Below are 27427 nucleotides of genomic sequence, written 5' to 3'. Positions count from 1 at the left end.
ATAATGAAAAAAAAAAAAAAAAAAAATAAATATCAACAGTTACAACATTTGAAAAAAAAAGAAAACCAAAAATATTGAGTTTGCGTTCCATACAATAAAGGAATTAACAACATATTCAAGAGATAAAGAGTTTTGGCTTTCTTAATAATAATAAAAAACAACATCTTTAAGGATAAAACTGTGGGTTAAAAATATAAAAACTTCAATCAACCCAACATTTATTGGCTATACTACAATCACAGAATAAAAGGGTAGCAGCTGAATACGGACTCTTTCAGCGCTCGTTAAATAAGTACTTATTAAAAATATTATTATGAATGCAAACAATACAAAGATTCAATATAGATTGTTGCGCTTGTTATGACGTCATAGGTCACATGATAACGTCATCATGGCAGATGATGTCCGTGTCACATTCATCCTTCACGCGACCAGGCTGTAGAGTACGGACTCTTTCAGCGCTCGTTAAGTAAGTACTTACTGAAATGAAGTACCTACTCTTTGAGTATGCGGTCTCGGACGCAGCCGGTTTAGTACCACACACCTGTCTGTAATCACGAATCATAAGATGCATGCTCATCCCTATGCCCTAATCCCTTCAAAGGGGTTACCCACCGGAGTGAGAGCTTCGAAGGGTTGAAGGGTGTAGGGGACCAAACGACTGTTTCTTGAAGTGCCCTTCTGCGTCATCATCACGCGACCACACGGAAGCAAAGTATCATGGGAGCCCGAAGTGTCCATCAGTTGTACCCTTCAAATATCCCGTTTGGAACGCACCGCAGGACAGATGTCCCACTTCCGTCCTCAATGCTGATTTCCGGTCCATCACACGTCACGTTCACATGTTGTCCACATGATGTCGCCATAACACCATGAGAGCGTTTTGTGTTTTTGTGTCAATTACGGCAAAAACAAAAATTAAGGTATCATTTAATAAACTTAACCTTAAATAACTGGGACACTTAAAAAATAACAAATTCCAATGAAGTCATGCTAACAAGTTATGTTTCTGTAACTTCGTGTGGAACTAATGTGCATGACTAAATACAGCAACTTCAACACTTTGCTGTCTGTTGCTGAACCTCTCCAACTGACAAGAGTGAGCTCCAAATCATCAGTCCTTATTCTACAGGACCGGTGTAGGGCCTCTGACACCGCAACCCAACAGACCCTCCGGTCCACCCTCTCTGACAGGAGCACCGCAGGAACGGGACTTCAGTCTCAACGCACGGCCAGATCTTTCCAGGTCTCATGGAGAGGAGGGCTGTCTGCGAAACACTGGGGTTCCTCAAGGTTCTGTGCTCGCTCCTCTCCTCTTCTCCATTTACACAACTTCACTGGGAAGGACGGCCTAGTCACGCACTTATGAATATCATTGCTTTCATGAGAGACTGTTTGTGATGCACTGCATGTGTAAGTCACTTTGCAAAATGCTTCTGCTAAATTTACAGTGTAGGGATAAGATGATGTTGTGAAAAGGTACATTCATATTGTCATTCAACACCTCAAATAAGCCAGACTGGTGGAAAGTGAATTTTGGGGCCTGTCCTGTACATGGTTTGTCATATTTTAGTAACTTACACAACCACTGAATAAGACAGACCTTGACCATTTGACAAACGCTGGTCAGTTTAAAAAAAAATAAAAAAATAATAATAATAAAAATGCAAAGTTGGTAAAAAAAAAAAATGAATGTACAAAACTATTTGTGAAAGTAAAATGTGGTCATGAAGTGATAAGGTAAATCAAAATTAGAGTTTTTTTAAAAAATTTATTTAAATAAGTTAATGTAACATAACGCCACTAAACTTAAAGACATTGACAAGTTGAGATTAAGACAGAAAAGCACTCCGGACACAGAACAGCATCAAGCAAGGCCACACCTTTTCATTTTACAAAATTTATTTGCAGGAATGCAAAAACACTTGTTATGCAGCAGTACTTTAAAACGCCATTCTTTATAAAAATGGTCTGATGGTGATACAGAAATAATTGTGGAGTCAGTCATATTCAAAATCCAGTCAATACTTTTAAAGAGACAAAAAAAAAAAAAAAAAAAAACCTTAAACAGAATCCCTTTAAAAACGTATGAACCCTGTACAAGCCTTAAGAGGATTAAAGTTACCAATAATATGCCCAAAACGATGCATATCTTAATAATCCATCACATTACATGTGATGAAAAGGCAGCTATGGTGTGCCCAGTTCAATGACATCAAACGTCCTGCTCTCCCTGAGCACAGCTCTGATTACAGACTGACCGGGTAACCGCTCTCACCGGTCCAGTCTGACTCAATCAGCGCCAGGGATGGAGATGGTGCACAGCTTACGTACAGAGATCGATCCCAGCTGATCTCCTGTCAGCCAGACCAGCCGAACCGCCTCCGTCGAGAGAACGAGAGAGCAGCGGGTTAATCCGAACGGCTATCAGAATGGTCTCGACGTGCAGGTGATACTCTGGACTTCTCTTTAAAAACAATGGTGACCTGCGCATGCCCTAAGCGGCATGTAGTTCACAAATGGGATGGTGTTGGTTTCAAAATTGATTATGCAGCTCAAAATTGATCAACGTGGACTGCATGTTCTTAAAGAGATAGTTCACCCAAAAATGAGAATGTGATGTTTCTCTGCGTACCCCCAGGGCATCCCAGATGAAGGTGACTTTGTTTCTTCAGTAGAACACAAAAACTCAAACAGTCAAATAATGGAAGTGAAACTGGAATCACGGCTTTGAGGTCAAAAAAACAAACTGAAACCAAAAAACCCCGCTGTGATGTACATTAGATCACGAGCCCGCAGGGTTTACTGAGGCATTTGGTTTGTGAATTTCATGACATACAGTTGGACACTGCATTGTTTATTAATACTTTATTCTTGGAGCGCATTGACTGCCATTATAAGACTTTGACAGACTGCAACGCTTTGATTATAAAAAGACTGCACATCACAACATAATTTTTAAAACAACCACACCTAGTCACCTACATCTGGGATGCTCTAGGGGTTCGCAGAGAAACATCACATTTTAATTTTTGGGTGAATCATCCCTTTAAAACAAACACAAAAAAAGTTTTAAAACTAGTTCATTTGGGGCGGGGGTCTGAGAAACGCAGCTAAAGCTTCTTAAAGTAGCTTCTTCCTCAAGTTCAAGCCTTTACAAACAAACAAGTAGCATCCTCATCATCGCCTGTCTCACGAGCTGTAACTACATCCTCAGAGGCAGGCGTCTCGCTCAGGCAAGGCTTCTTTAGACTCATCACATGAGTGTCATTCACATGCCCAGTCTGACTGTTCAGCATTATTACAAAAGGACTATAATACACTAGGTACATTGGCTCTGATGGTGCCCTTGTGCATAAGTTGAATATAAAAGCCCTGCTTGCATTAAGTCTCCGTATGTACAGTACAGATAGGGCAGTTTCAGCCTCCAGGATGAGGTAGTTAACCAACCCTTTCCAAAAAAACACCCTAAAAAAAAGGTTCAGAAAAGAACCATTTTACCTGGAATGCCTGGTCAGTCACGCCAGGTTGTAACAACTGAAGAAAAAAATAAAATAAAGACTCAAATACAAGCTTAACATGCTCGTCCTCATGATAAGCTCCAGTTAAAATGCACAAAAATATACAACAGCATCAAGCTCCTCCAAGCCACTTCAAACATCTACAAAGTGCAAAATACATGTAACGTTAAGGATAAAACTCCTTTGGGCTACTTCGACCTCCGGAAGTAACGGTAAATGGCATTTTCTCTCATGACACAAGGGTTCTGGGACATTCTTATAAACTTAAAAAAATTAACATAAAAAATTAAATACAAAAAGAGAACAATACACAAAGAAGAGTCCACACACACACACACACACACACACACACGTCTAATCGTGACTTTGCGTTGATGGCAATCTTGGAGGCAGACGGGGAGAAGATATGCTTCCGTAAGGCAGGAACCGAGCTGGGCCTTACCATCACCTCCGCTGGCAGCACCTGGCGTGACCCCACTGAGCTAGTCAGTCTTCACTGGGACATGTCAGGACCAGCCTCCACCCCTTTCCCCTGCTAGCCAGGTAACAAAAGGAACACAAATTAGAGGAGCGTTAACAATGAATACAACACAAAAGGAAAAAGAATCACACACACGACTGCAAGGAAGATGCCAGAGAGAGAGAAAGCAAAATGCATTCACTAGAGACTACCGACGGCACCCTGTGTTTGACATGCACTCGTGTAAGGAGCTTGAGAGAAACAAGCACAACAGAGGCTCGGGTCGCAGCGACAGGAATTAGGTGATCTGGAGGGGGCGGGAAAGTTACAGAGATACAACAGAAGGAAAGCAAAAGACAGAGGCATGCACGGCAGCTTCCCAGTGGCTCAAATTTGGGACAAACGTGCAAAGAGAGTTAGAGCTTCCAGCAACAACGACGCCGCGCCTGGACACGCTGTTTAGCATCAAATTGTGCTTTCTGTGGCTATCATCGAGTTTAGCCTCGGTCCTCGTGGAGTTCCTCTAACAAAACCCCATTGAAGCCGAAACACACGGGGACCTCAGGAGAGAAGGTGCCCAAAAATTGCAATGGCAGTGAATCGGAGTAAAGAAAGCCTCTCAGCTGGAGGAGATCGTGTGAAATGGGGTATGTATTTACACAGAGCTTGAGTGGAGAGAGGATGTGGACTTCAACTTGGTGATATCAATTTGAAGGCATGCAGAGTGAGGTAGCAGCACGTCTACAGGCAAACCTTTAGTCCTTTTTCTTCCACAAGGAGCCGTAAATTTGTAGGCAATTTGAAGAGAGAATTTGCCGAAACATGAATTTGAAACACAATTTGAGTTTTTGTACACTGGTGCGTGTATGTTTATTCAAGCAGACAAACAGCAAAGAATACAAGCCAAAATGTAAAGCCAAAAATTTGGATCAAAGTCCTTTTTTTTTTTTTTTTATCGTTTTCCCCAAAAACAAGACAAGCTATTTGACTAGCATTATCTTTTATAACAAACAAATAGTAATTTCATTTTTTTTTTTTCGTTGAATACAAGTTTAGGAGACACTTTATTTTTTTTATTATTTTTGTTGCTGTTACCTACTTTAGACATGAAGAGCAGAATTCCTATGAACACACAAGGTACTATAGCCAAATAGACAGGTAGAGCACAAAACTGCAAATTTAAAAATTTCAATCCCGATTTTAAAAAGTAGGAAACGACTTCCAAACAAAACATAAAACAAAAACAGTTCGGCAGAAGCAGGAGGGAGTGACTACTGATCGAGTCCAAGCGGATTCTTAAAATATGTACAAGAAAACCCGCCAGGAAAAGGAGAGAGCAACCTTTAATGGATTTGAGGGCCAATCAAGTCTCTATAAAAAGGTTTGGGTTTTTTTTTTTTTTTTTTGGAAAAGAAAACAAAAGAGCCCTACATTCTCTACTTCCACTGTTGCCCAAAAGAATCCTGATAAAACTCCTGGTTGTCAGATTTGTAACCATAGTTACCAGAATGATCGCCACCTTGCAAGGGTTGCTGTGCAATGGGTTGCGAGCCCCAGTTCTGATTAATGGTCTGGCGCCGTTTGGAATCTGGCTGGTTGTAGCCATCGGCTTTGCGCTTGCCTCCTACATTTCCACCGCGTCCACCCCGAGCACCACGTACCCCGCGCCCTCTCGGCAGAACCCCGCCTCTGGCTCCTCCGCGTGGGCTCCTGCTCGCTCCCAGACCTCCGCGCTGGGGGAAGCCCGCCCGGCCCCGTGGAGCGCTGGCCCCTCTGCCACGCACCGGAGACACCCCGCCTCGAGCCCCGCCGCGCCCTCCTCTGCCTCGAGCGGGCGCCTGGAAGTCATCGTAGCCGAAGTACGGGTCGTCGTAGCCGCCCCTGTAGTTATGGTAATCATAACCATAATAATCGTAGTAATCTTCGTAGCCGTAATAGTCTGGCGGGTAGGAGTAACCACCCCGACCGGCACCCCGGCCCCGGCCCCTGGCAGGAGGCGGCATTTGAGGAGGCCCATAGTAGTAGTAATCATCATACCTGGAGGAGAAGAGCACAGAGATGTTTATATTCAAATGAAATGACAAGCCGCTCCATGATCGCTCCTCTCAGAGACACAGAGCTATAAATCACCTGCTCCCGGAGGGCTGCAGAGTCCAGCTCCAACCCCAATCACACCTGCCTGAGCTAATCAAGGTGTTCAGGATGACTCCAAACACTGGATAAGAGTTGGAACTGAAGTCTGGAGGACCGCAGCCGTTCACGAGCAGGGTCGGACACCCACACTGTAAACCCACAAAACTCACATTTGCGTCTTCGCTGCTTGACGCTGCGCCTTCCTCTCTTTCCGCTTCTGGTCGGGTGGCTTGGCGAACACAATCTCAATGTGCTCCCCCTCTAGATCTTTACCGTTCATTTCTGCCAGCGCCTGCAAACATCCACACCGTCACACCACTGTAACGACCGCTCAACAACACCAGAAACCTGCTCCTGGACACTTGTTCCAAAGAGTCTCACCTTGACCGCTCCATCTCGCTCGTCATAGTGAATGAAGGCGTAGTCTTTCAGTTTCTTCACTCGCTCCAGTTTGCCAAACTGGCCGAACGCTGTTTCAAGTATTTCCTCTGTGACGCTGTTGGCCAGGTTCCTGACAAACAACACTTTCACCTAGGAGCAGGTGAGATGACAACATGAGCTCTCTAGCTGTAAGAGAAGCGCCGTTATATCTGTCCTATATCTGAAAACCGCCAGACTCTGATCAACAGTGCACCCGTAACAGAAGGATGACTACTACTGCAGAACAATGTTCTCTGAAGAGAGCATCTCAGATTTATCACTGATAAGCTAATCGTCTCATAGTTTCAGTACAAACCCTTCACTACAGAGAAAACCTTCTGACCTTTGCCATGACCTCCGGGTCAGGATCCTCAATAGGGTCGGCCCACTCGACGGTGACCACATTGCCCCAGACCTTCACCTTCCCGCTCATGAGCCTCCGTCGAGCCTGTGCTGCCGTTTTGTGGTCCTCGTACTCCAGAAAACAGAAGCCCCTGTTCTTTCTCTTATCGTCCGGCTGATGGTAAAGGATGACGTCAGTAAGACCCTCTGAGAAAAAGAGAAAGAACGTTAAATTTAGATCTTAAAACGTTGAGAGGACACAGAGATACGGAGCATGCAGCGAGGAATACACGCTTGTTTCAAAGCAAAGCTCACCTGTGACTTTGGAAAACTCTTCAACAATCTGCTCTTTTGTCTTGCTCTTGGGAATGGAGCCCACAAAGAGTCTGTTGTTTGCCACTGATATACACACGCCAATACGAGCGGATTTCATGATTGTTACACTGAGAGGAGAAAAACAGGGAGCGAATACTTGATCAACGGTTGGATTCGTGAAGCCACACCCATGTCTATCACTACCCAACCATGTTTCCTGGAACTTCACCAGATGTATGTGTGTCTTACTAGCTTGACAGCCTCCTGTGCAGCCTCTTTAGTGCAGAACGTGAGGAAGGCGTAGCCCCTGTTCAGGCCGCTCAGAGGATCCATCATCAGCCGCAGGTCCCAGATCGGCCCTGCCTTCTCAAACAGAGGCACGAGCTCGTCTTCAAACAAGTCCCTCGGGATCTTCCCCACAAAGATCTGCAGTACGGAGGGAATGGAGAAGTCAGTGAGCCCGTCTGACAGGTTAGAGCCACACCTTACAGCCATAACAACACACCCAGAGGCTACAAATATGAATTTAAAACTGTCAGCATAACAAAGTTACTCCGGAGCAGTGTATATAACTCATCATTCAGACAGCCTTTACAGACCCCAGATCAACACAACAACATAACGACCCTGACCATGAGAAAAACCCCTGTACAGACCGAGAGCGACCGTCCTGATGTGAATTACCTCTGTCCCGACCGTGGGCTGAGCACCTGTGTAGACGGACTCTGGCGGAGGGCCGCCGTACTTGCGCTGACCTGTAGTGACATCCAGGGTGTAGCCTGTCCTCTCAAGCAAAGTCTGAAAAACACGACCAATCCCACGAGTGAACACAGGCACTCGTTTCATTGAAATAATATACGTTAAATAAGAAGCCCAAGCGCACCTTGATTTTTGCTTCATCTGGTCCTTTGGTGGAATCGACAACTTTGGTCCCCTGTTTCTCTCTCTGCCTGTAGGTCTTCATCACTCCACAGAGAAAGGCACTTTTGTTCTGGTGAAAGCAGGAGAGAGTGAGCTAGTAAAACCTCCTCGAGTGTCACCACGCTGACACAGAGAGCAGAGCGAGAGCACTTACCTGCACATGGGACAGGTCGCTCTCTTTGAACTGGACCAGAACTTGCAGTGCACCGTCCTCATCGAACTCCTTCAGCGCTTCGATGGCCCTCTCGTCCAGGTCGCTGTGCTCCACGAGGCCTGCAGGGAGAAGACCAGGGAAACCTCAGCGCAGCCAGAGATGTGAGGATCTGCAGGACGCTCTAGCCCCGTCCAGTCAGGCTCGTGGATTACACATCAGCGTGACTCAGAGAGAGAGTTCATGAGTATCATCATTCGGACAGGGCTTCGGCTCACACCAGCGCTGCTGTGTGATTACAGGATCAGAGTATTCTGCTGTCTGACCATCCAAATGAAGTCTCCTGATAGGTCATCAGGACACCCCCCCCCCAACAGCCCCAGAACGGCTGCTCTCAGGACCGGACCGGACCGGACACGCTCTATTCAGCATCATTTAGCGCTGCAGTACCCATTTTGCAGTGAAACCACACAAAGTTGCTAATGACCTGCCAATTCCCTACGCAAGAAAACATACAAAGCATAGCACTGAATATGAAGAAAGTCAACTCGGAGGGTTCAAGCTTGGGCTTACCTGCTAGGTAAATCTCATCTAGCTTTTCAGCAACTTTTTGTGGTAAACCAGCTTCTAATAAAGTGTTGAAGTGGTCAGAATGGGTAACTGCAGCAGACGTGTCCATCGGCTCCTCTGTACCATTCCCATTAATATGTTCTGTGGCCATGTCTCCAGAAATCTGTTCAAATGCAATGAGCCAAATTACTGCAGGGTTTGGTAGACAGTTACACAAATTAAATGGGTATTCAGTTTTATGCATGGGGTCCGTATTGCAATCTCGAAATCATCCAGTCTTTTTTTTTTTACCTGCATGCAATGAATGATACATAAACTCTGGACCTTTTCCTTCATAATCATGCATGCATACAGCCTCCTAGCAAACAGCCCTCAATCATCTCTCACACTCCTCAACCAATCAGCACTACATCCACAACCCTAACACACACTGTGAACAAGTGCTCCATGTGCTCAACACACAGCTCCACTATAATACAACAATACAAACTGTGTGTGTGTGTGTGTGGTCTGTCTGTGTGTGTGTGTGTGTGTGTGTGTAGTCTGTCTGTCTGTCTGTGTATGTGTGTGTGTGTGCAGGCATGTGTGTGTGTGTGTGTCTCCTTGTGTGTGTCTGTGTGTAGTCTGTCTGTCTGTCTGTGTCTGTGTGTAGTCTGTCTGTGTGTGTGTGTGTGTGTGTGTAGTCTGTCTGTCTGTGTGTGTGTGTGTGTGTGTGTGTGTGTGTGTAGTCTGTCTGTCTGTCTGTGTATGTGTGTGTGTGTAGTCTGTCTGTGTGTGTGTGTGTGTGTGTCTGTGTGTAGTCTGTCTGTCTGTGTGTGTGTGTGTGTGTGTGTGTGTGTGTTGTGTGTGTGTTTGTGAGTCTGTCTGTCTGTGTGTGTATGTGTGTGTAGTCTGTCTGTGTGTGTGTGTGTGTGTGTGTAGTCTGTCTGTGTGTGTGTGTGTGTGTGTAGTCTGTTCTGGTGTTCTGTGTGTGTGTGTGTGTAGTCTGCCTTTTTTTTTTGTGTGTAGTCTGTGTGTGTGTGTGTGTGTCTTAGTCCGTCTCTCTGTGTAGTCCGTATTCTTTCTTTGCTTTTCTTTTAGTCTGTATTCTTGTTTAGTCTGTCTTGTAGTCTCGGGCCCTCCGCAGCTAGCTGAAGTCACACACACTGAACGAACTGCTCTTTGAAGAACTACGTGACGACAAGCACTGCGCAGAACGTGCTGTTAATACGCGAGCCACCAAACAGATTAGGAAAATTAGAAAAGCTGCGAGATAGATGTGTGTTAAATGGGATTTAGGCGCGTGCGGTGTGCCTCCGTTAGCATTAGCCTGCTAACTCAGCAGCGTGACTCGCGCCAAAATCAGTTAATTAAACGCGCAGCCACGCGCTGTAATAACTAATAAAAGACACCGTTGCACGTTCTCGTGTTTAGACGATTCTGAGGGCCTGCTCTCGTGTCCGGTAAACCCCCTCCCCCCGCGCATTGTTTCCAAACACCGGGCGAATAAAGGCCTGCGCCGCACGAGACGCCACGGAACCCAGCCCCGAGCGGCCGCGCGCTTACCTGACGGGGTTCTGCTGGTCGGTTCGGGTGTGCTCGTGTTGAGTGTGTGTTCTGGGGCGGGTGAACGACTCCCCGGCGGAGCTCCGCTTGATTCCCGATCACGTAAAATGGCGGGAGGCGCTGCTCACGCACGCGCGCGCGCGCACCGACGGGGTTTCTGCCGCGGCCGCTCAGGGGCGGGAGAACACCGGAAACACTGCAGCAGACCGGAAACAGGGCGACCTCTTTTACTCGCAGTTCTGACACAGATACAATTCTTAGAACAAAATGTTTTGGTTACTCACCAGTGTTGGGGGTAACGTGAGTTATGTAATCAGATTACTGTGCTCCAGTAACTAGTCCAGTCAGAGCCACACACAAACACACACAGACAGACAGACAGACTACACACACACACACACACACACACACACACCGTGAGCACACACCCGGAGCAGTTGGGGGTTCAGTGCCTTGCTCAGTCGTGGTATTGCCGGCCCGAGACTCGAACCCACAACCTTTCTCATCTCACCCACACAAAAACAGATTCAGTATTCCTCAGAATCAATAAAAAAACAGTCCAATGCAAACTCAGGATATGATGCAAACATGTTAAATAGCACAAAATCCTTTATGTATTTAATTCCGTTTTATTACCCAGTATCTGCTGCTGACCTTCCACGATCACCCACACTAATGAACAAACATGACTTCAGATAAACACAACATTTGTGTTTCTGTTTTGTTTGTTTCTGAGGAGAGAAAAATAAGGCCAAGCCAGATGAGAAAAAGTAACATAAAAGTAACAGAATGCATTACGTTCCATAAACAGTAACAAAGTGACGTAATTAGCTACTTTTTAGGAAGTAATGTAACTTTCCCCAACCGTTACCAACATTCATCAAAAGATCTTGAGCATATGTTCCACAGAAGAAAGACATTCATACAGGTTTGTGTGAGTAAAGAAAACTAATGATCATACTTAAAAACCGTGTGACAGGAACATATGGGCCTTAAATGAAAGCGAACTCGTACATGGCCATGATGTTATGAAATATTATAATACAATATTATAAGCAGATATTATAATACAAAGAAGATCAGTGTTTGCATCTGTTCTTTCATGTTTTATGAGTGCTTTAACTCTACGCTCCGTTTCATATCAGTTAAACTTTGGAGGAGTTGGATGTGGTTTTTGAGCTCTTCCGAGTCGATGGGAGGAGATATGAGGAGCTTTTTTCAAATCCACAAACAATCCAAAACAACCAATGAGCGACTTCAGTGGAGAGAAGTGCGAGCGGGGGTTTGTGGGTGTTGTAGTTGCCATATCAGGTCTAGACAGGAATCGTGTGCGAGGAAGACTCTCCCAAAAACTACAAGTACCGGCTTCGCCTGAAAGCCTCCGCGCATGCGCAGAGAAGCAGCCTCGTCAAATGTTTTGTTTGCACGCCATATTTGTTAGCCGGCTATCGCTCGCTCGGGACTCAATCCGACATCATCGGCGCTTTCCTGAGGAGAACAGACTCCACAGCTGCGTTTCTCATCGCTTATACGCGTTTATGTTTTCCTAGCCAGGGTTTTGGCCGCGAGCGCAACGTAGAATTTAAATAAAAACGAAGCGACCGAGCCGCGTTCCCTTGAGATCGAAGCAGAGCTGTGACTAGCAGGGCTCTGTCGCTGCTCCTTTCATCAAACACAAGCTTCAGCATCATGGCCTGCGGAGCCACTCTGAAAAGGACTCTGGACTTCGATCCTCTGATGAACCCGGCGTCTCCGAAGAGAAGGAGGTGCGCGCCCCTGACTCCGTCCAGCTCCAGCGCCTCCCCGCAGAAATACCTGCGCATGGAGCCCTCGCCCTTCGGCAGAGTGACCTCAGCCCTCACCACAGGTGTGTGTGTGTGTGTGTGTCACCACAGGTGTGTGTGTGTCACCACAGGTGTGTGTGTGTGTGTGTGTGTCACCACAGGTGTGTGTGTGTGTGTGTGTGTGTGTGTCACCACAGGTGTATGTATGTGTGTGTGTGTGTGTGTCACCACAGGTTTTCACCACAGGTACAACAGTTTTTCACGTGTGTCACCACAGGTGTGTGTGTGTGTCACCACAGGTGTGTGTGTGTGTGTCTCACCACAGGTGTATGTGTGTGTGTGTGTGTGTGTGTGTGACCGCCTCAGACTGACATTTCACTCCCACCACATCAAAGCAAGTGTGTGTGTGTGTCATGTGTGCCACAGTTTCACCACAGTTTTTGTATATCACCACTTTTTCACCACATGTGTGTGTGTATATCACCACTGTCACCAAAGGGGTGTGTGTGTGTCTCACCACAGGTGTGTGTGTGTGTGTGTGTGTGTGTGTCGAGCTCCGGTCAGTCAGGACTCTAGCGCACAAACAGGTGAAATCAGGACTCTAGCGCACAAACAGGTGAAATCAGGCTAAACTCTCCTCGCTGTACTCCCGTCACGTCTCCTCACATCAAAACACACGGACACACACACACACATATATATATATATATAATGTGGTAAACTGTGCCTCTCTGATGTCCAGCACTCTCTTAGTTACGCTGTTTCAAATCAGGTGGAAGCGGAAGGGTTATTTTCAGACTGTCATCGATCAGGGATGTGGCTAGTTAAGCGCTAGCTCGCTGTGATGGTGTATACTGAGGCTGGATTACTGACAGTGCACTTCTAGACCATTTTTACAGGCTTGAGTATCATAGGTGTGAGTGAACGCTGTAGCAGCATTACTGTTTGTGATGTTGAGATCAGGGTTTCTCGGGCACTCCTCTGTGTGACGTTACCGGATTTTGTGTGTGTGTGTGTGGTTTTATAAACAAACACATTATGTGTGTGTGTGTGTGTGTCACGTACCGGAAGTGAGGTCTTGTTCGGCTGCTCCTGCTGCTTGATCCGGTTCTGACACGGTGGCATTGTATCAGGCGGTTTATAAACAATCACATTATCTTAGGACTCAAAGACTGGTATGTACAGGTTGAGAATATCCCAGCTCCCCTGTGATCATGTTATTGAGCCACCGTAGACGTTCTGGGCTGTTTATCGAAGGTCTGTTGCTAATGTGTTCCTTCGGTCTTCCAGAGCAAATCCTGAGCAACATCAAGCAGGAGTACAAGCGCATGCAGAAGAGGAGACACCTGGAGAGCAGCTTCCAGCAGAGCGAGTCCTGCTGCCCCCTGGAGCCTCAGCCCCACGCCTGCACCAGCGGTACAGCACACACCTCCTCAGCCCTCAGCCCCCGGTGCGGTCACGAGTGACGCTCTTCCCGTCTCTTACAGGTGCGTCCTCCCCCTCCAGACGGGAGCAGCCGCTCTTCACGCTGAAGCAGGTGGGCATGATCTGCGAGCGGCTGCTGAAGGAGCGCGAGGAGAAGGTGCGCGAAGAGTACGACGAGATCCTCACCACCAAACTCGCAGGTATGGGCTGTAAAGATATCAGCTTGATTATGATTTCACTTCTTGAACTTTAGTCAGTGTGTAATGTTGCTGTTGGAGTTACAACATTCAGTGCAAAAGAAATAGCTTTTTAAGGACTACAAAAAACAGCTGGTAGGGACTACAACGGGCTTCCTCCTGGGTTTGTGATGTCATGAACTAGAGCTGGGACAATAAAGCGATGCATCGCAAGTGAAGAAAAGATTCTTGAGATTAGGGCTGTGCAAAAAATCGAATACGATTTTCATGCGCATCTCATCAGTAAAGACGCTCCTGTAATTAGTAGTATATCTCCAGCACGTGCGTTCAGATCAGGGTTGCCAGGTTTTCACAACAAATCCTGCCCAGTTGCTTCTCAAAACTAGTCCAAAACTAACCCAATCACGTTTCCAGGAGGTTCCCCGATAAAAATTGCATCCCGGGGTTAAAGTACACGTTTTTGGCAGGGTTCACTTGGTAAAATTCTCATTTTAGGGGCTAAATATAACGTTATTGGTATTGGGGTTGCTTCAACATGCAGACATTAAAAAAAACAACCGCAGACTTGGCAACACTGGTTCAGGTGGAGCGGCATTTACTACACAGAGCCGTAATCCACTGACAGTCTACACAAAATCGAGAAAGAATCGCCTCCGATTTTAAAATAGATTCTGTGTAGCTTGTCGGTGGACTACGGCTCTGTGTAGTAAATGCCAACCAGTGTTGCCAAGTCTGCGGTTGCTTTTTTAATGTCTGCGGATTGAAGTGACCCCAATACCAATAACGTGATATTTAGCCCCTAAAATGAGAATTTTACCAAGTGAACCCTGCCAAAAACGTGTACTTTAACCCCGGGATGCAATTTTTATCGGAGTACCTCCTGGAAACGTGATTGGGCTAGTTTTGGACTAGTTTTGAGAAGCAACTGGGCAGGATTTGTTGTGAAAACCCAGGCAACCCTGATCTGAACGCACGTGCTGGAGATATACTACTAATCACCGGAGCGTCTTTACTGATGAGATGCGCATGAAAATCGTATTCGATTTTTTGCACAGCCCTACTTGAGATCATCTGAAGGCATCACGATTCTCTCTTGAATCGATTCTGAGCTTAGTTTTTAACAGCAGATGGCACTGCGTGCTTTAGACTAAAGATAAAATATATGAAATGAGTTTTTAAACTAAAACGAAGCACACTGCACCTCATAAACAGAGTCGAGCGTTCAGTAAACCCGCCTCTTTACCAGCTGTGTTCTCCTGCGGAGGCGCTTGTGTGACTGACGGAGCGGCGTGTTGTTTTTGTCTCCCCAGAGCAGTACGATGCGTTCGTGAAGTTCACCCACGACCAGCTGATGAGGCGGTTCGGGGAGCAGCCGGCCAGCTGTACGTATGCTCTCGTCTCTCGTGTGTGTGTGTGTGTGTGTGTGTGTGTGTGTGTGTTGATGCTGGTGCTCGGTGTCTTGTCTCATCGTACTGTTGTTCTGCAGATGTGTCCTGAGCGGCTGTCACACGTCGTCCTGTCCTGTGGTTGGTGCCGTGTTCTCGTGGATCTCTGAGCTCCTGAGGCTCGGGATAGGTCCGGCTGGGTCTCCAGCAGTGCCAATCGCATCTTTCCCCCCCGCTGGGCTCGGAGCACGTGGGCTTCTGTCTCTCTCCGCAGCGGCTCAGTGCCCATATACACCTCTGCAACTATTACTCCAATCAGTGGCTCTTGTGTCTCTTACTGAACCCTGGATATTTATTAGGCTTTGACGATGCCTTTTATACAGTCACCCGTCAGTACATCCCTGTTTTTTATGTTTGATTTTGTAAAATGCCTTTTATTCGCTGCAGATGACGTGGATTGTCATGATAAACGTGTGAGGGAGACTGCTGTTCATAGCTTCGTGTAAATACCTCCTGGCTTTCATCTGGAGTTTTCTTGTACAAATCAAATACAGCATTTATTTTGATTGGAGTCTGTTTTCATGCTTTGTATTTATTTTTGTTGACTTCATGTTTTTTTTTTTCCCCTTTCCTCTGCATTATGGTTTTACTGCTCCTGTAGTTTAAATGACTTATGTTGGGAAAGTATACAAATAAAACGTTTACATAACTGCTGTTCTCTCTTGCTGAATAGTTTGGGTTTCCTGTGCTGGATTGCTGAAGTGCCTGGGTTAAGCAGTAAGTGCCTAAACTGACGCTTGAGACCGTATCTAGATGAATTTCCCCCCTTGAGCATTGCTCTCTCTCGACACTCGTGGATGTGTGTGTGATGTAGAACAGTTAATGCAGTCTGATTGTCTTTCCTGAGTGATGTGTTGTAGAATGAACCCATACAGACAGATAAACTCATCAGGACAGACTTTGTGTGGTGGAGTCTGAGGTCATGCTCTCCTGGAAGACAATGTTTCATGTTTAAAGTTAAATGCATTGGTCTGGTGCACTGAGAAGTAGACGTTAGGAGTGTTTTCAGTGTCTGAATGAACAGAGCCTCTGCCTGGATCAGTCCACACAGGAACCTACTCTATTATAACATCATCATACTTTAGTTAATATATAGAATATAATGTCTTATCTCTAAGATCGTCATATATTACTATTACAATACAACTGCACTGTAAAATAAATGGACATTATATTGAAGACGCATCGCTAGATTAAATAAACAAAAAATAACAAATAAAACAAAGCGATGTAAATTGCTGTCAAATTTTGTTGGTTTGAAATTAAAATATAGGTTACAATTCATAATTCATAGCTGAATGTGACAGTCACCTCAAAATTGAGGAAAAACATTAATCATTAACATCTGGAGAAGACAGAAGCTGAAATAAATCCAGCATTAAGATGTTTTTAACTGAAATACATAGAGTCTATAATCCATAATAACACTTCCTCCAGTGAAAAAGTGCATCTCCTGTTGTCTCTCACATCAAAATCAGACACATATTTGTTTAGAGCTGTTTAAACACGGTGCTTGATCTGTGCAGATTTCTCTCCTGATTCACACCAGAACACTTTTTTTCACTTGAGGAAGTGTTATTATGGATTATAACACTCTATGTATTTGAGTTAAAAACGTCTTAATGCTGGATGTGTTTCATCTTTTGTCTTTCTCCAGATGTTAACTAATGGACTGGAGTGCTGTGGATTACTTAGTGGATTATTGTGATGTTTTTATCAGCTGTTTGGACTCTCATTCTGACGGCACCCATTCACTGCAGAGGATAAACATTATACTATAATTACACTAATATAAAAAAATTATAGTATAATTTTATATCTAATTTTATAATATCTTGTTTGTAATAGAATTGTATAATTTTACAAGATAATTTATAGTTTAACTCTTAAGAGAGAGAAAAAGGTATCAAATCATGTTTTGTTTTGAGCAGAGATGAATTCAGACAGTCTTACTCTGAATCGGGCACAATATACAATTATGTATTCTCACACTAAGATTAAAATAAAAATATAAAATATTATTATTTATATATGATATAATATGAGTGTATATTATATCTCACGAGTGCCTGGAAGAGCCCGGTGACTTTTATTTTGGAAGCGCGTCGCGTGATGACGGAGTTCCGTCCGTGACTCGAGCTGTGTGTCGCTCATGGCGTGTTTCTTCAGGAGATGCGTGGCGCTGCAGGTACAGCAGAGCTCTCTCTCTCTCACACACACACACACACACACACACTCGGCGCTGACCGCTCTTCTCGTGTTGCAGCTCGCGGAGGTGTGTGGACTGTCTGAAGATGTGTTCATCCCGCTCATCTCTGCAGTGCCGGTGTCACAGAAACAGTAAGAGCTCACTCACTCTCTGCTCGGGTCAGACTCACCTGTCTGGGGCTGGAGACTCGCTCAGGTGCTGGATCAGTGTCTCGTGCAGAGAGAGATGCTTGCTCAGCTCACTCAGAATGCTCAGTCGCCAAAAATGTAACCTTTGGGTTCTTTGTTATTCAGAAACAAATAAACACGCCCAGCTCAGGTGACAAAAACTACGACAAGAGTAACAGTGCATCACTTTCCATACAAAGCTTTTATGGAGTACTGCAATATTGTAATGTGTTATTTTTGAAAGATTTTCTTTTTGAGTTACACATCAGCATGTGATGATGATGACATTGAGAGTGTGTGTGTGTGTGTGAGTGTGTGTGTGTGTGTGTGTGTGTGTGTGTGTTGTGTGTGTGTGTGAGAGAGGAGGAGAGAGAGAGAGAGAGTGTGTGTGTGTGTGTGTGTGTGTGTTGAGTGAGTGAGAGGAGAGAGAGAGAGTGTGTGTGTGTGTGAGTGAGTGAGAGAGAGAGAGAGTGTGTGTGTGTGTGTGTGCATCATCCAGAGCTCATACAGTAGATGTTGTTCAGGAATGACTGACAGGGTTTCTGCTAGTGTTAACACGGTATTCCACAAAAGAAAGCCTTAATTCTTCAATCAGAGAAACAGAAAGACTTAAACACATGGACATGGCATTCAATTATGCATGCATTGAAAAAAAAATATATATAAATTAATTAAAAAGCAATGGAGATCAGCTGGAAGTTGTATTTTCTTTGAAGTGTTGCTAATGTGGCTCTTTTTCTGTTCTCTAGTCATGTAGAGAACATACTGATATATTGTGCTCCTTCAGTTTATTCCTTACTTTTTCTCTACTGGGTTTTAAAAAGTGTTAAATGTTCCTTCACGCGCCCATCTGAATTTAAGACCGTGGTCTCCATCAGTGTGGTGTTTGTGTGTCAGGTCTGCCGCTGATCTGCGTGTGTCGGTGAACAGTCTGCGTCAGAACGGAGCTGTTGCTGCTGACGGAGACCTGCAGAGCAAAACACAAGCCCTGGCCAATCAGGTGACCCCCTGCAGAGCGCTGCTCACATGCAGATCTCCGCCGCAGAACTACATTATAGGACAAAACACAAACAAGTTCATAGGAGCAGTTATTTAGCTCTCTGTTACAGATGTGACACTACATCAGACGCTGCATGATGAGCTCGCTGGATGTGTTTCTGTCTGAAGAATGTCTTCTGCTCTCAGCTCCAGATGAAGCGGGGTGCTGTGGTGGAGGAGGTCTCCGCCGGTCGAGGAGTCATTCACTTCAGGTTAAACAGACCCATCCTGGCACAGGTGAACACACACTTTCCTGCAGCTCTTCTTTACTCGTACACAGCTAGAATCAATATGCTCCACCCACATAGTTCTCCATCCTGAATCATCGTTCATGTGTATAATGACTTCACCCGGCTGCAGGACACGTACTTGTCCAATCATAACTCCGCCCCTGCAAGCTCACGCTCCTCTGCATACATGCTTGAGAGCCACGCCCACATCTCAACAGCCAATCAACAAGCCTACACTTCCGTCACTCTCAGAGAAATGTCCCAGTACTCCTCTTCACTGTGCGTGTAGCTTCTGGTTGAAGTGTGTGTGCTGTTTCAGAAACTCTTAGAGCAGCTGTGTTCAGAGCCGGACGGCTTCGGTGTGAAGAGTGAGCTTCTGCGCCATCTTCAGGGAGGGAGGACACTGGTGGAGTTCAGGTGAGCTTTCAGACGTCCACAGAACTGTCGACTTCCCATCTGCTGAAATCCAGGAATATTTAATCACCTGTCAAAAGAGAAAAACAACAGTGATATGTGACCTGCAGGGCGCTTGTGATGAATATACTCCACTTAACATGACTTAATGTACCAAGAACAGATCAAAATCAGTATATACATAAATGTGCAATCAAAATACAATGAGATATGTTTGAGCTTTAGGATGTTTTTGTAATACAGCTGTCATAATGATTCAACCCCCCTTCAGTGCTGCTGTTTGTATGGTAGGCTGAGAAACTAAACAAGTCTTTGGGAACTCTTTAACAAGACCTAATTAGCTTGAGCTGTTACACATACGTTCTTGATGTTTTTCAATCTTTTAATCTTCGGTCATGACTCTCTCCTGGAGACAGATAAGTCTCAAATATAATTCACGCAAAAAACACGATTCACACATGCGTAGACAATTTCACATGCATGAAACCTAATTCACGTACACACAAAAAAAAATTCACGTGCGTGAAAAATATATATATTCACAAAAAGCAATTCACATGCGCAAAATAACAAATATATATTCATAAAATACATTTCACAAATGCAAAACACAATTCGTAGATATACAACTGTGCACAAAAACCTTTGAATGTTTAAAATGTACGAGTGTCTGAATGTACAAATCGTCATTTACTACGAATCCACTCGGATTTGTGTGTGTGTGTTTTTGAGACTTTCCTGCAGAGCTCTCTTCCCACGTGGGTCTGTCGTACTCTTTAGCCAATCAGATGCGAGCTTACCATTCAACCAATCATATCATAAGCCACTGAGCCACCGAGCCTTTTTTTTGTGTGTACGTGAATTAGGTTTCATGCATGTGAAATTGACTTTCATGTGTGTGTTTACTGGAGGTTATAAAGAGTAAAAGATTCTCTACAAAATGTAACTTTCGTTACTGATGCCACACTTTCATGTGTGTGTTTACTGGAGGTTATAAAGAGTAAAAGATTCTCTACAAAATGTAACTTTTCGTAATAACTTGTTACACTGTGTCCTCAGAATCACTCAGATGTGTTAATAAATACATTTTCTGTAATCATTTACTGATGCCTCTGTTGACTTGTCTCGGTTGAACTGTCAAAATGACTTGCAGGTCAAAGAGGGCTGGTTGAATAATTTCGATTGCAACTGTAAATACAGTATTCATCATCAGTAAGGTGTACACTGAACTCTCTTTGCTTATAGTTCTCCAAACATTGCGAAGAAGTTTCACAATTGAGTTTTGTTAAACACTCTAACATAAAAGATTCACAAATTGTCAAATGCAATGCAGTCCTGTTAACTAGTCTTAGGTTAATTATTCGCGGTGTTTGTATTGAACGGATGATTTTAATAAAACACATTCTCAGCGTAGATTGTCAACTCTGTTTCTTTTGTAGGAAACTTCATTGCCAACCTAAAGAAGGCCTTGGGGAACGAGGTTATTCGAGTCAATTATTTGGGCGACTGGGGAATGCAGTTTGGTAAGTTATCTGTTACCTTTGTGAAGCTAGAGGAGTCAGTAAGTTAGATCTGACTGGTAGTCTGTCCGTGTGTGATGGAGGTGGCTGGTGTTTGCAGGTCTGCTGGGCGCAGGCTTCGAGCGCTCCGGCTCTCAGGAGAAGCTGAGGACGCAGCCGCTGGAGCACCTGTTTGAGGTGCGCTCTCGTGTTTCGTTTGCACTGGCCCGGGCCGGATGTAGTTGCACGCACTCAGATCTGTTTGTTGTGCGGCTGTGGGCTGCAGGTGTATGTTCAGGTGAACCGCGAGGCCGAGTGTGATGAGAGCGTGCATTCGGCCGCCGCAGAGTTCTTCAGACGTCTGGAGCGGGGCGAGGATCAGGCGCTGGCGCTCTGGAGACAGTTTCGGGAGATCACGGTGGACGAATACAAACGCATCTATCAGGTAAAATCAGTTCTTGTTCATGAGGGATTTATGTGGTCATATTTGGGAGTGCCAGAGCTCAAAACTAGAGCTTCATTTGAGGAACTGCATGCATCGTGTTTTTAAAATCATATTTACATTTAGGATTTCTTATGCACACGTAAAAAGACCCATGCTCCCTGATTTCACATCAACATAAGCATTTGACTGGATATTTGATATTGATGCATATTGAACATATTGCATGTCAATTTTTCTTAAGTCTCTCTCAAATAATGCTGTAAACTGAGCAGGAAGCCCTGTCAAGTCATTTGTGCAGATGAATCGTCTAGACCTCACGGCTCATAAGTTATTAGCATAAACATGAGTGAAATGTTGGACGAGTGGTGGCGCTAGAGAGTTTGAGTTAGAGACACCAAATTTGCTGTGGTTAATGATGAAACTCTCTTTTATCAGTGTGCCAAATTTCACAACTTTCCCGCAAGTGGTTCTATGGGCTGCCATAGACTAGTGTTTACTGTTGAGACTTCAGTGTGTGCTGTGATTGTGTGTGACGGAGGCTCACAGCGTCTGACGGTGTGTGTGTGTGCTCTCTCAGCGTTTAGGAGTTCACTTTGACCATTACTCTGGAGAGGCCTTTCATCAGCATCAAACCCAGAATGTGCTGGACGAGCTGATGACCAGAGGACTCTTGAAGACCACTGAGTAAGACGACACCTCTCATTCTGACAGTAATAAAACCTGGACAAAGCTTTCCAGCACACCGGAAACACACAGGCCTAAATTTGAGATTTCTGTATTTGGGTTGCGTATAAAATTTCCATTCATTTGGGTTACACAGTTTTAACACAAACAGTCTAGTAAACTTGAAGGAATAGTGCACCCAAAAATGAAAATGTGTTCACTCTCAGTTCATCAGAGATCAGGATGAGTTTGTTTCTTCATCAGGTTTGTAGAAATGTAGCACTGCATCAGTGTCTCATCATTGGATGCTCTGCAGTGAATGGGTGCCGTCAGAATGAGACTCCAAACAGCTGATAAAAACATCACAATAATCCACAAGTAATCCACAGCACTCCAGTCCATCAGTGAACATCTGGAGAAGACAAAAGATGAAACAAAACAAGCATTAAGACGTTTTTAACTCAAATACATAGAGTCTATAATCCATAATAACACTTCCTCCAGTGAAAAAGTGTTCTGGTGTGAATCAGGAGAGAAATCTGCACAGATCAAGCAGTGTTTAAACAGCTCTAAACAAATATGTGTCTGGATTCTGATGTGAGAGACAACAGGAGATGCACTTTTTCACTGGATTGATTACAGACTCAAACATGCAGCTTGTCACTTCAAATTAAAATTTTTGTGTAAACTATTCCTTCAAAGGGCATATTTGTCAGTCAGACATCATGAAAGGTAGATTTCTGCAGTCAAAGATGATGGCATGGTTTGGTTGTGGTAACTGGCAGTGACTGGTTGTTGAACAGGAAGGGCACGGCTGTGGTGGATCTGTCTGGAGCGGGCGACCTGTCGTCTTACGCCACACTGGTGCGCAGTGATGGGACGTCTCTGTACATCACCAGGTGTGTCACACACCTCTCTGAGCCGCACATACACACCTGCTGAGTTCACAGAGTCGTGACGCGTGTCACTGCTGTTTGCTTTCAGAGACGTCGCGGCAGCACTGGACAGGAAGCAGAGGTTCGGATTTGATGAGATGATCTACGTGGTAAGAATTAGGGATGCCACAGTTCTCAATATAATACTGAACCTTTCGGTACGACGTCCACGGTTCAATACATGCTTGTGAAGTTATGTGCATTTGTTTTTCTCTCCAAATTGTCTCTCTCTGTGTGCGCCTGTGAGTCTCCCCGCTTATAAAAAAAAACACACGCCGAACATCTTCCTGTGTAATGAGAAGCGTTTCTAAACCTGTTGATCAACAAAAGAGAACACATTTTTACTCCACAACATCAGTCAAGTGTTTGAAATAACTCCCTTGTGTGATCTGATGTGGCTCCTAATCACAGAATGAGGCAGAAGATATATTCTATATCGTAATAACGGCTATGGCGATTATAAATACACATATTATGAAAATACCTGAGATGGCTTAAAGAACACAGATAAACTATACATTGTAGCAGTCGAGTGTTCATGGTTTTCATGTTTCATCATATCTGTCTTTAACACCGTTACAGCAATAGCTGGATGCTTTTGTCCAATTTAGGGATTTCCTGGAGTGTCATCAGTTCTATTACTTCTGTGATGCATAGGTGGAGTTTCTGCGCGAGGGCGCCCTCTGGCTTCCAGTATGAATGAAACAAACATTACCTGTGTTTATTACGCTCAATAATGGCCAATCCATACTATTTTGGGAAAAAAATAGAAAAAAAAAACCTACTCTCAAAACAAAAGAAATTTGAAGTAGACATTTTTTTGGTAAATTTAAAAAAAAAATGCAAATTAAATAAAAAAAAAAAACCCAAAAAGCACTGATGTGCCAAGCCATCAGAACTGAACTGAAACCCAAGGTATGTATTGAACCGTGGGCTAACTAGTAATAATCGTCTGAAATCACTGCTAAACCACACGACTCTTTGACCTTCTGCATCAGCTCAGTCCTCCTTCCCTCTTTAAGACAGATAAGAGTCAGACAGTCCACTTCCGGCAGCTCTTTCACATCCTGCTAGCCATGGGACACCAGTGGGCAGAGAGGTACACACACAAAAACACACAAAACACACACACAAAAAAAAACAAGCACCCTGCATACAGACGTTGCTGTAAAGTCAACACGAAATCAAAATGTACTCTTAATTACTTGACTAAAACTTACATTTCCCGTCATTGCAATGATTTTGGAAGTAATTGTGTTTAAAAACAATTAGTGACTTTAACACAGCACCGCGTCCAGACCTGTTGGTCATCTTACACTGATGCAGGTCGACTGACTGTGTGATGAAGTCTTTTGGAATGCAGTTATTTGAGCCTACAATTCAAGATATGAGAATAAAAACGACCCTCTTAATTTATATCATATAATATAGTTACACCAGTAAGAGTGCTGCTTTTCACCAAGATATGCATTACTGCAAATCTGTACTGCACGCGCCGGTACCAAACTAACTTCAGTTTTTCTTCGGTAACATTTTACTTGAAGGGGTGTGCATAAGACTGACATGAGACGTCATGAATATAAAGTTTTATTCATGTTTATGACAACTGTCATTAAGTGTCATTCGCTCAGTTATGTCATTTTTAATGCAAAGATGACATTGTTTGACCTAACCCCAGCCTACCCCTAACAAAGACATCTCAAACAATGTCATATTTGCATTAAAAATGACATAACTGAGCGAATGACACTTATTGACAGTTGTCGAAAACATGAATAAAACTTTATATTCATGACGTATCGTCATGATTATGAAGGTGTCATGTCAGTCTTATGCATACATTTTCAAGTAAAGTGTAACCTTTTGTTTCTTATCATGCTTGATGGTGTGTTCATATGGTCTACTATAACACTAGACAAAGGATACCAGGAAAAAATGGTTGCTGCATTAAATGTAAAAGGGGTCATATGATGCTGCTAAAAAGAACATTATTTTGTGTATTTGGTGTAATGAAATGTTTATGCGGTTTAAGGTTCATAAAACATTATTTTCCACATACTGTACATTATTGTTTCTCCTCTATGCCCTGCCTTCTGTAACGCTGCGATTTTTACAAAGCTCATCGCTCTGAAAAGTGAGGTGTGCTCTGATTGGCCAGCTGTCCAGTGCGTTGTGATTGGCCGAATACCTCAAGCGTGTGATGGAAATGTTAACATACTGTGATGCGTGTCCCGGTCAGAGCACCGGCGCTACAAGACAAAAACAATAAAACCCATTACAGACGAGGCATTTGTTGCATCCAGTGGGGACATAATTACTGATTATAATGACTTATACTGTGTTTTTATGCGTTGCGTTGCATATCGTGCCGCGTAAACATAAAACCATGTCTGCATTTGTGATCAGAGAAACGACAAACAACAAGCTCTACTCTACACCTGCGGTTCTCAATCCCAGTCCTCTCGCCCCCAGCTCTGCATATTTTGCACGTCTTTCTTTGTTAACACCTGATTCAGATAATCAGCTCGTTAGAAGTGAGCTCCGTACATGAACTGTGTTCACATTGACATGGTCCCTACACAGTGTTCATTGCTCCCTACTCCCTGAGCAGGGGAAATCTGTTGAAGTTTACCTCACTTCGGAACATTCATTCATGGATTTGCGCTGCGCAATGTCTTCTCACACGGACAAGTGTGACATCATATACCTCTGTAAATAAATGCAATTTAAATTCACATCTCGCACACTTCAATGCACTTTGAATGGAACATATGCATTCGCTTCAAATTGGAATCATGGCGGAATATCCTGTGATGTCCACTTCGCAGGGCACTTACGTTTGAATAGAACAAATGTCTGAAGCGATAAGAAAAACATACAAAATGTGCAGAGCAGGGGGGTGAGGACTGGAATAGAGAACCGCTGCTCTACACTGATCAAAACTCATGTTTGAATCATCAGCAGCAAATCCTTTACATATGTGTTCCTGTGGCTCAGGGGTAGAGCATTGTGTTAGCAGCACAAAAGGTTGTGGGTTCGATTCCCAGGGAATACGTGTTAGGTAAAAAAATGTTAGCCTGAATGCACTGTAAGTTGCTTTGGATAAAAGCATCTGCTAAATGCATAAATGTAAATATGTAAACATACTTACAGACTGTGAGTCAGAACATTGTAGTCTTCTCTCCAGCATCAGGAAACAGTCCACGCATCTGAATATTTGGGTTGAACTGTTCTGGAACAGTGTTGTAAATACAACTTAACCACTGATTTCTAGTCGTGTCCTCTTTTGGAAGAACAAACAAGGTGTTTTCACTTTCACAACGAAACACACAGCGTCTTCACAACATGGTGCTGGCGGCAGCAGAGAGAAGCAAAGTAACACCTTCTTTCTTTGCGTGAACATTTGGGCGGCGTTATGCAAATCTTCCCACACAGTGACGTAGAGATGTGGGGTGTGTTATAATGAGGTGTTTTAGGAGGGTGTGGACGAGTCTTTTATAAAGAATATCTCTTTGGGTTTGAGACTTTAGGGAGTGTCACCCATGTTAAAAAAAGTTAACAGCTTAAGTCATTTGTGGATTAATGCTTATTGTTGACGCGAACCGTTTCAAATGATTCAGTTCGATTTGGTGAACTGGTTCAAGAAGATTCGGTTACATCGAGTGATTCGTTCACGAACCGGATATCACTAAACTGCAGTGCTGTGAACGCGCTCCTAACAGACCCGGGAGAGAAGACAATGCTGAATAAAGTCGTAGTTTTTGCTATTTTTGGACCAAAATGTATTGTCGATGCTTCAAAAAATTCTAACGGACCCTCTGATGTCACATGGACTACTTTGAAGATGTTTTTATTCCCTTTCTGGACGTGGACAGTATACCGTACATACATTCTCAATGGAGGAACAGAAAGCTCTCGGACTAAATCTAAAATATCTTATACTGTGTTCCGAAGATGAACGGAGGTCTTACGGGTTTGGAACGACATGAGGGTGAGTCATTAATGACATAATTTTCATTTTTGGGTGAACTAACCCTTTAAGTTATTCGGTTTATAAACATGCCTTACACTCCCTCAAAATCACACATACTAAACCACTCAAAAAAGACAATTGATCGAGCAGAGCAGCTGACTGAACTGCTCAAAGGGAACCGATGATGGGATGTGCACGAGCAGAGCAGCTGGACTGAGTCTCATGCTGCTGGCCTGGGAGATGGCATAGTGTGTTAAGGGGCGTAACATTTCCGTCAAACGCTTGAGGCATTCGGCCAATCACTACACACTTGGATAGCTGGCCAATCAGAGCACACCTCGGTTTTTCAGAACGATGAGCTGTGTAAAAATGTATGCGTTTCAGAAGGCGGGGCATAGTAGAAACAGTAATGTACATTATATGGAAAACAATGTGTTTTTTTGAACCTTAAACCGCGTAAACACATTGCATTACACCAAATACACAAAATAATGTTCTTTTTAGCAGCATCATATGACCCCTTTAACACGTTCATTATGACAGCCCCAGTAATTACATAATGTGTGTCTGTGTGTGTCAGGTGTGTTCATGTGGCGTTCGGGCTGGTGCAGGGCATGAGCACGCG

The 27427-nt window shown here is 44.1% G+C and overlaps 3 protein-coding genes across 3 annotated transcripts in view; 2 read left to right on the top strand and 1 right to left on the bottom strand.

Annotated features, from left to right (window-relative positions):
- Nucleotides 1-4820: 4820 nt before the first annotated feature.
- On the bottom strand, nt 4821-10547 carry LOC109113788 (synaptotagmin binding, cytoplasmic RNA interacting protein). Its single transcript, XM_042777309.1, is given in 12 exon segments — nt 4821-6018; nt 6285-6406; nt 6496-6645; nt 6878-7083; nt 7192-7298; nt 7300-7319; nt 7441-7617; nt 7876-7989; nt 8075-8182; nt 8267-8385; nt 8837-8996; nt 10379-10547. Coding segments are annotated over 11 exon segments (1872 nt in total). The 5' UTR covers nt 8985-8996; nt 10379-10547; the 3' UTR covers nt 4821-5417.
- A 1233-nt stretch (nt 10548-11780) lies between these two features.
- akirin2 (akirin 2) lies at nt 11781-15878 on the top strand. Its single transcript, XM_042777308.1, has 5 exons — nt 11781-12245; nt 13453-13578; nt 13650-13787; nt 15095-15166; nt 15271-15878. The coding sequence occupies exons 1-5, from the start codon at nt 12068-12070 to the stop codon at nt 15279-15281; spliced, it is 525 nt and encodes a 174-aa protein (XP_042633242.1). The 5' UTR covers nt 11781-12067; the 3' UTR covers nt 15282-15878.
- Nucleotides 15879-17283: 1405 nt separating this feature from the next.
- rars2 (arginyl-tRNA synthetase 2, mitochondrial) overlaps nt 17284-27427 on the top strand; it is an 18584-nt gene continuing 8440 nt past the window's right edge. The window contains 14 exon segments of the mRNA XM_042777307.1: nt 17284-17417; nt 17496-17569; nt 18503-18605; nt 18791-18880; nt 19193-19290; nt 20533-20566; nt 20702-20810; nt 20908-20984; nt 21073-21231; nt 21809-21915; nt 22698-22793; nt 22879-22939; nt 23852-23928; nt 27383-27427. The exon segment at nt 27383-27427 is cut by the window's right edge and continues 80 nt beyond it. Coding sequence (XP_042633241.1) covers nt 17382-17417; nt 17496-17569; nt 18503-18605; nt 18791-18880; nt 19193-19290; nt 20533-20566; nt 20702-20810; nt 20908-20984; nt 21073-21231; nt 21809-21915; nt 22698-22793; nt 22879-22939; nt 23852-23928; nt 27383-27427 — 1166 coding nt within the window. The 5' untranslated portion in view covers nt 17284-17381.

This window comes from Cyprinus carpio, chromosome A20, assembly GCF_018340385.1.
Source record: "Cyprinus carpio isolate SPL01 chromosome A20, ASM1834038v1, whole genome shotgun sequence".
Lineage (NCBI taxonomy): Eukaryota > Metazoa > Chordata > Actinopteri > Cypriniformes > Cyprinidae > Cyprinus > Cyprinus carpio.
This window is presented reverse-complemented; position numbering and strand designations above follow the sequence as displayed.

What these genes read in the sequence shown, in the direction of transcription:
- akirin2 (XM_042777308.1), top strand. Translation starts at nt 12,068, where the DNA reads ATGGCCTGCGGAGCCACTCTGAAAAGGACTCTGGACTTCGATCCTCTG. An exon ending in GACCTCAGCCCTCACCACAG is followed by an intron (nt 12,246 to 13,452) that starts GTGTGTGTGTGT and finishes TCGGTCTTCCAG; the next exon opens with AGCAAATCCTGAGCAACATC. An exon ending in CCTCACCACCAAACTCGCAG is followed by an intron (nt 13,788 to 15,094) that starts GTATGGGCTGTA and finishes TTGTCTCCCCAG; the next exon opens with AGCAGTACGATGCGTTCGTG.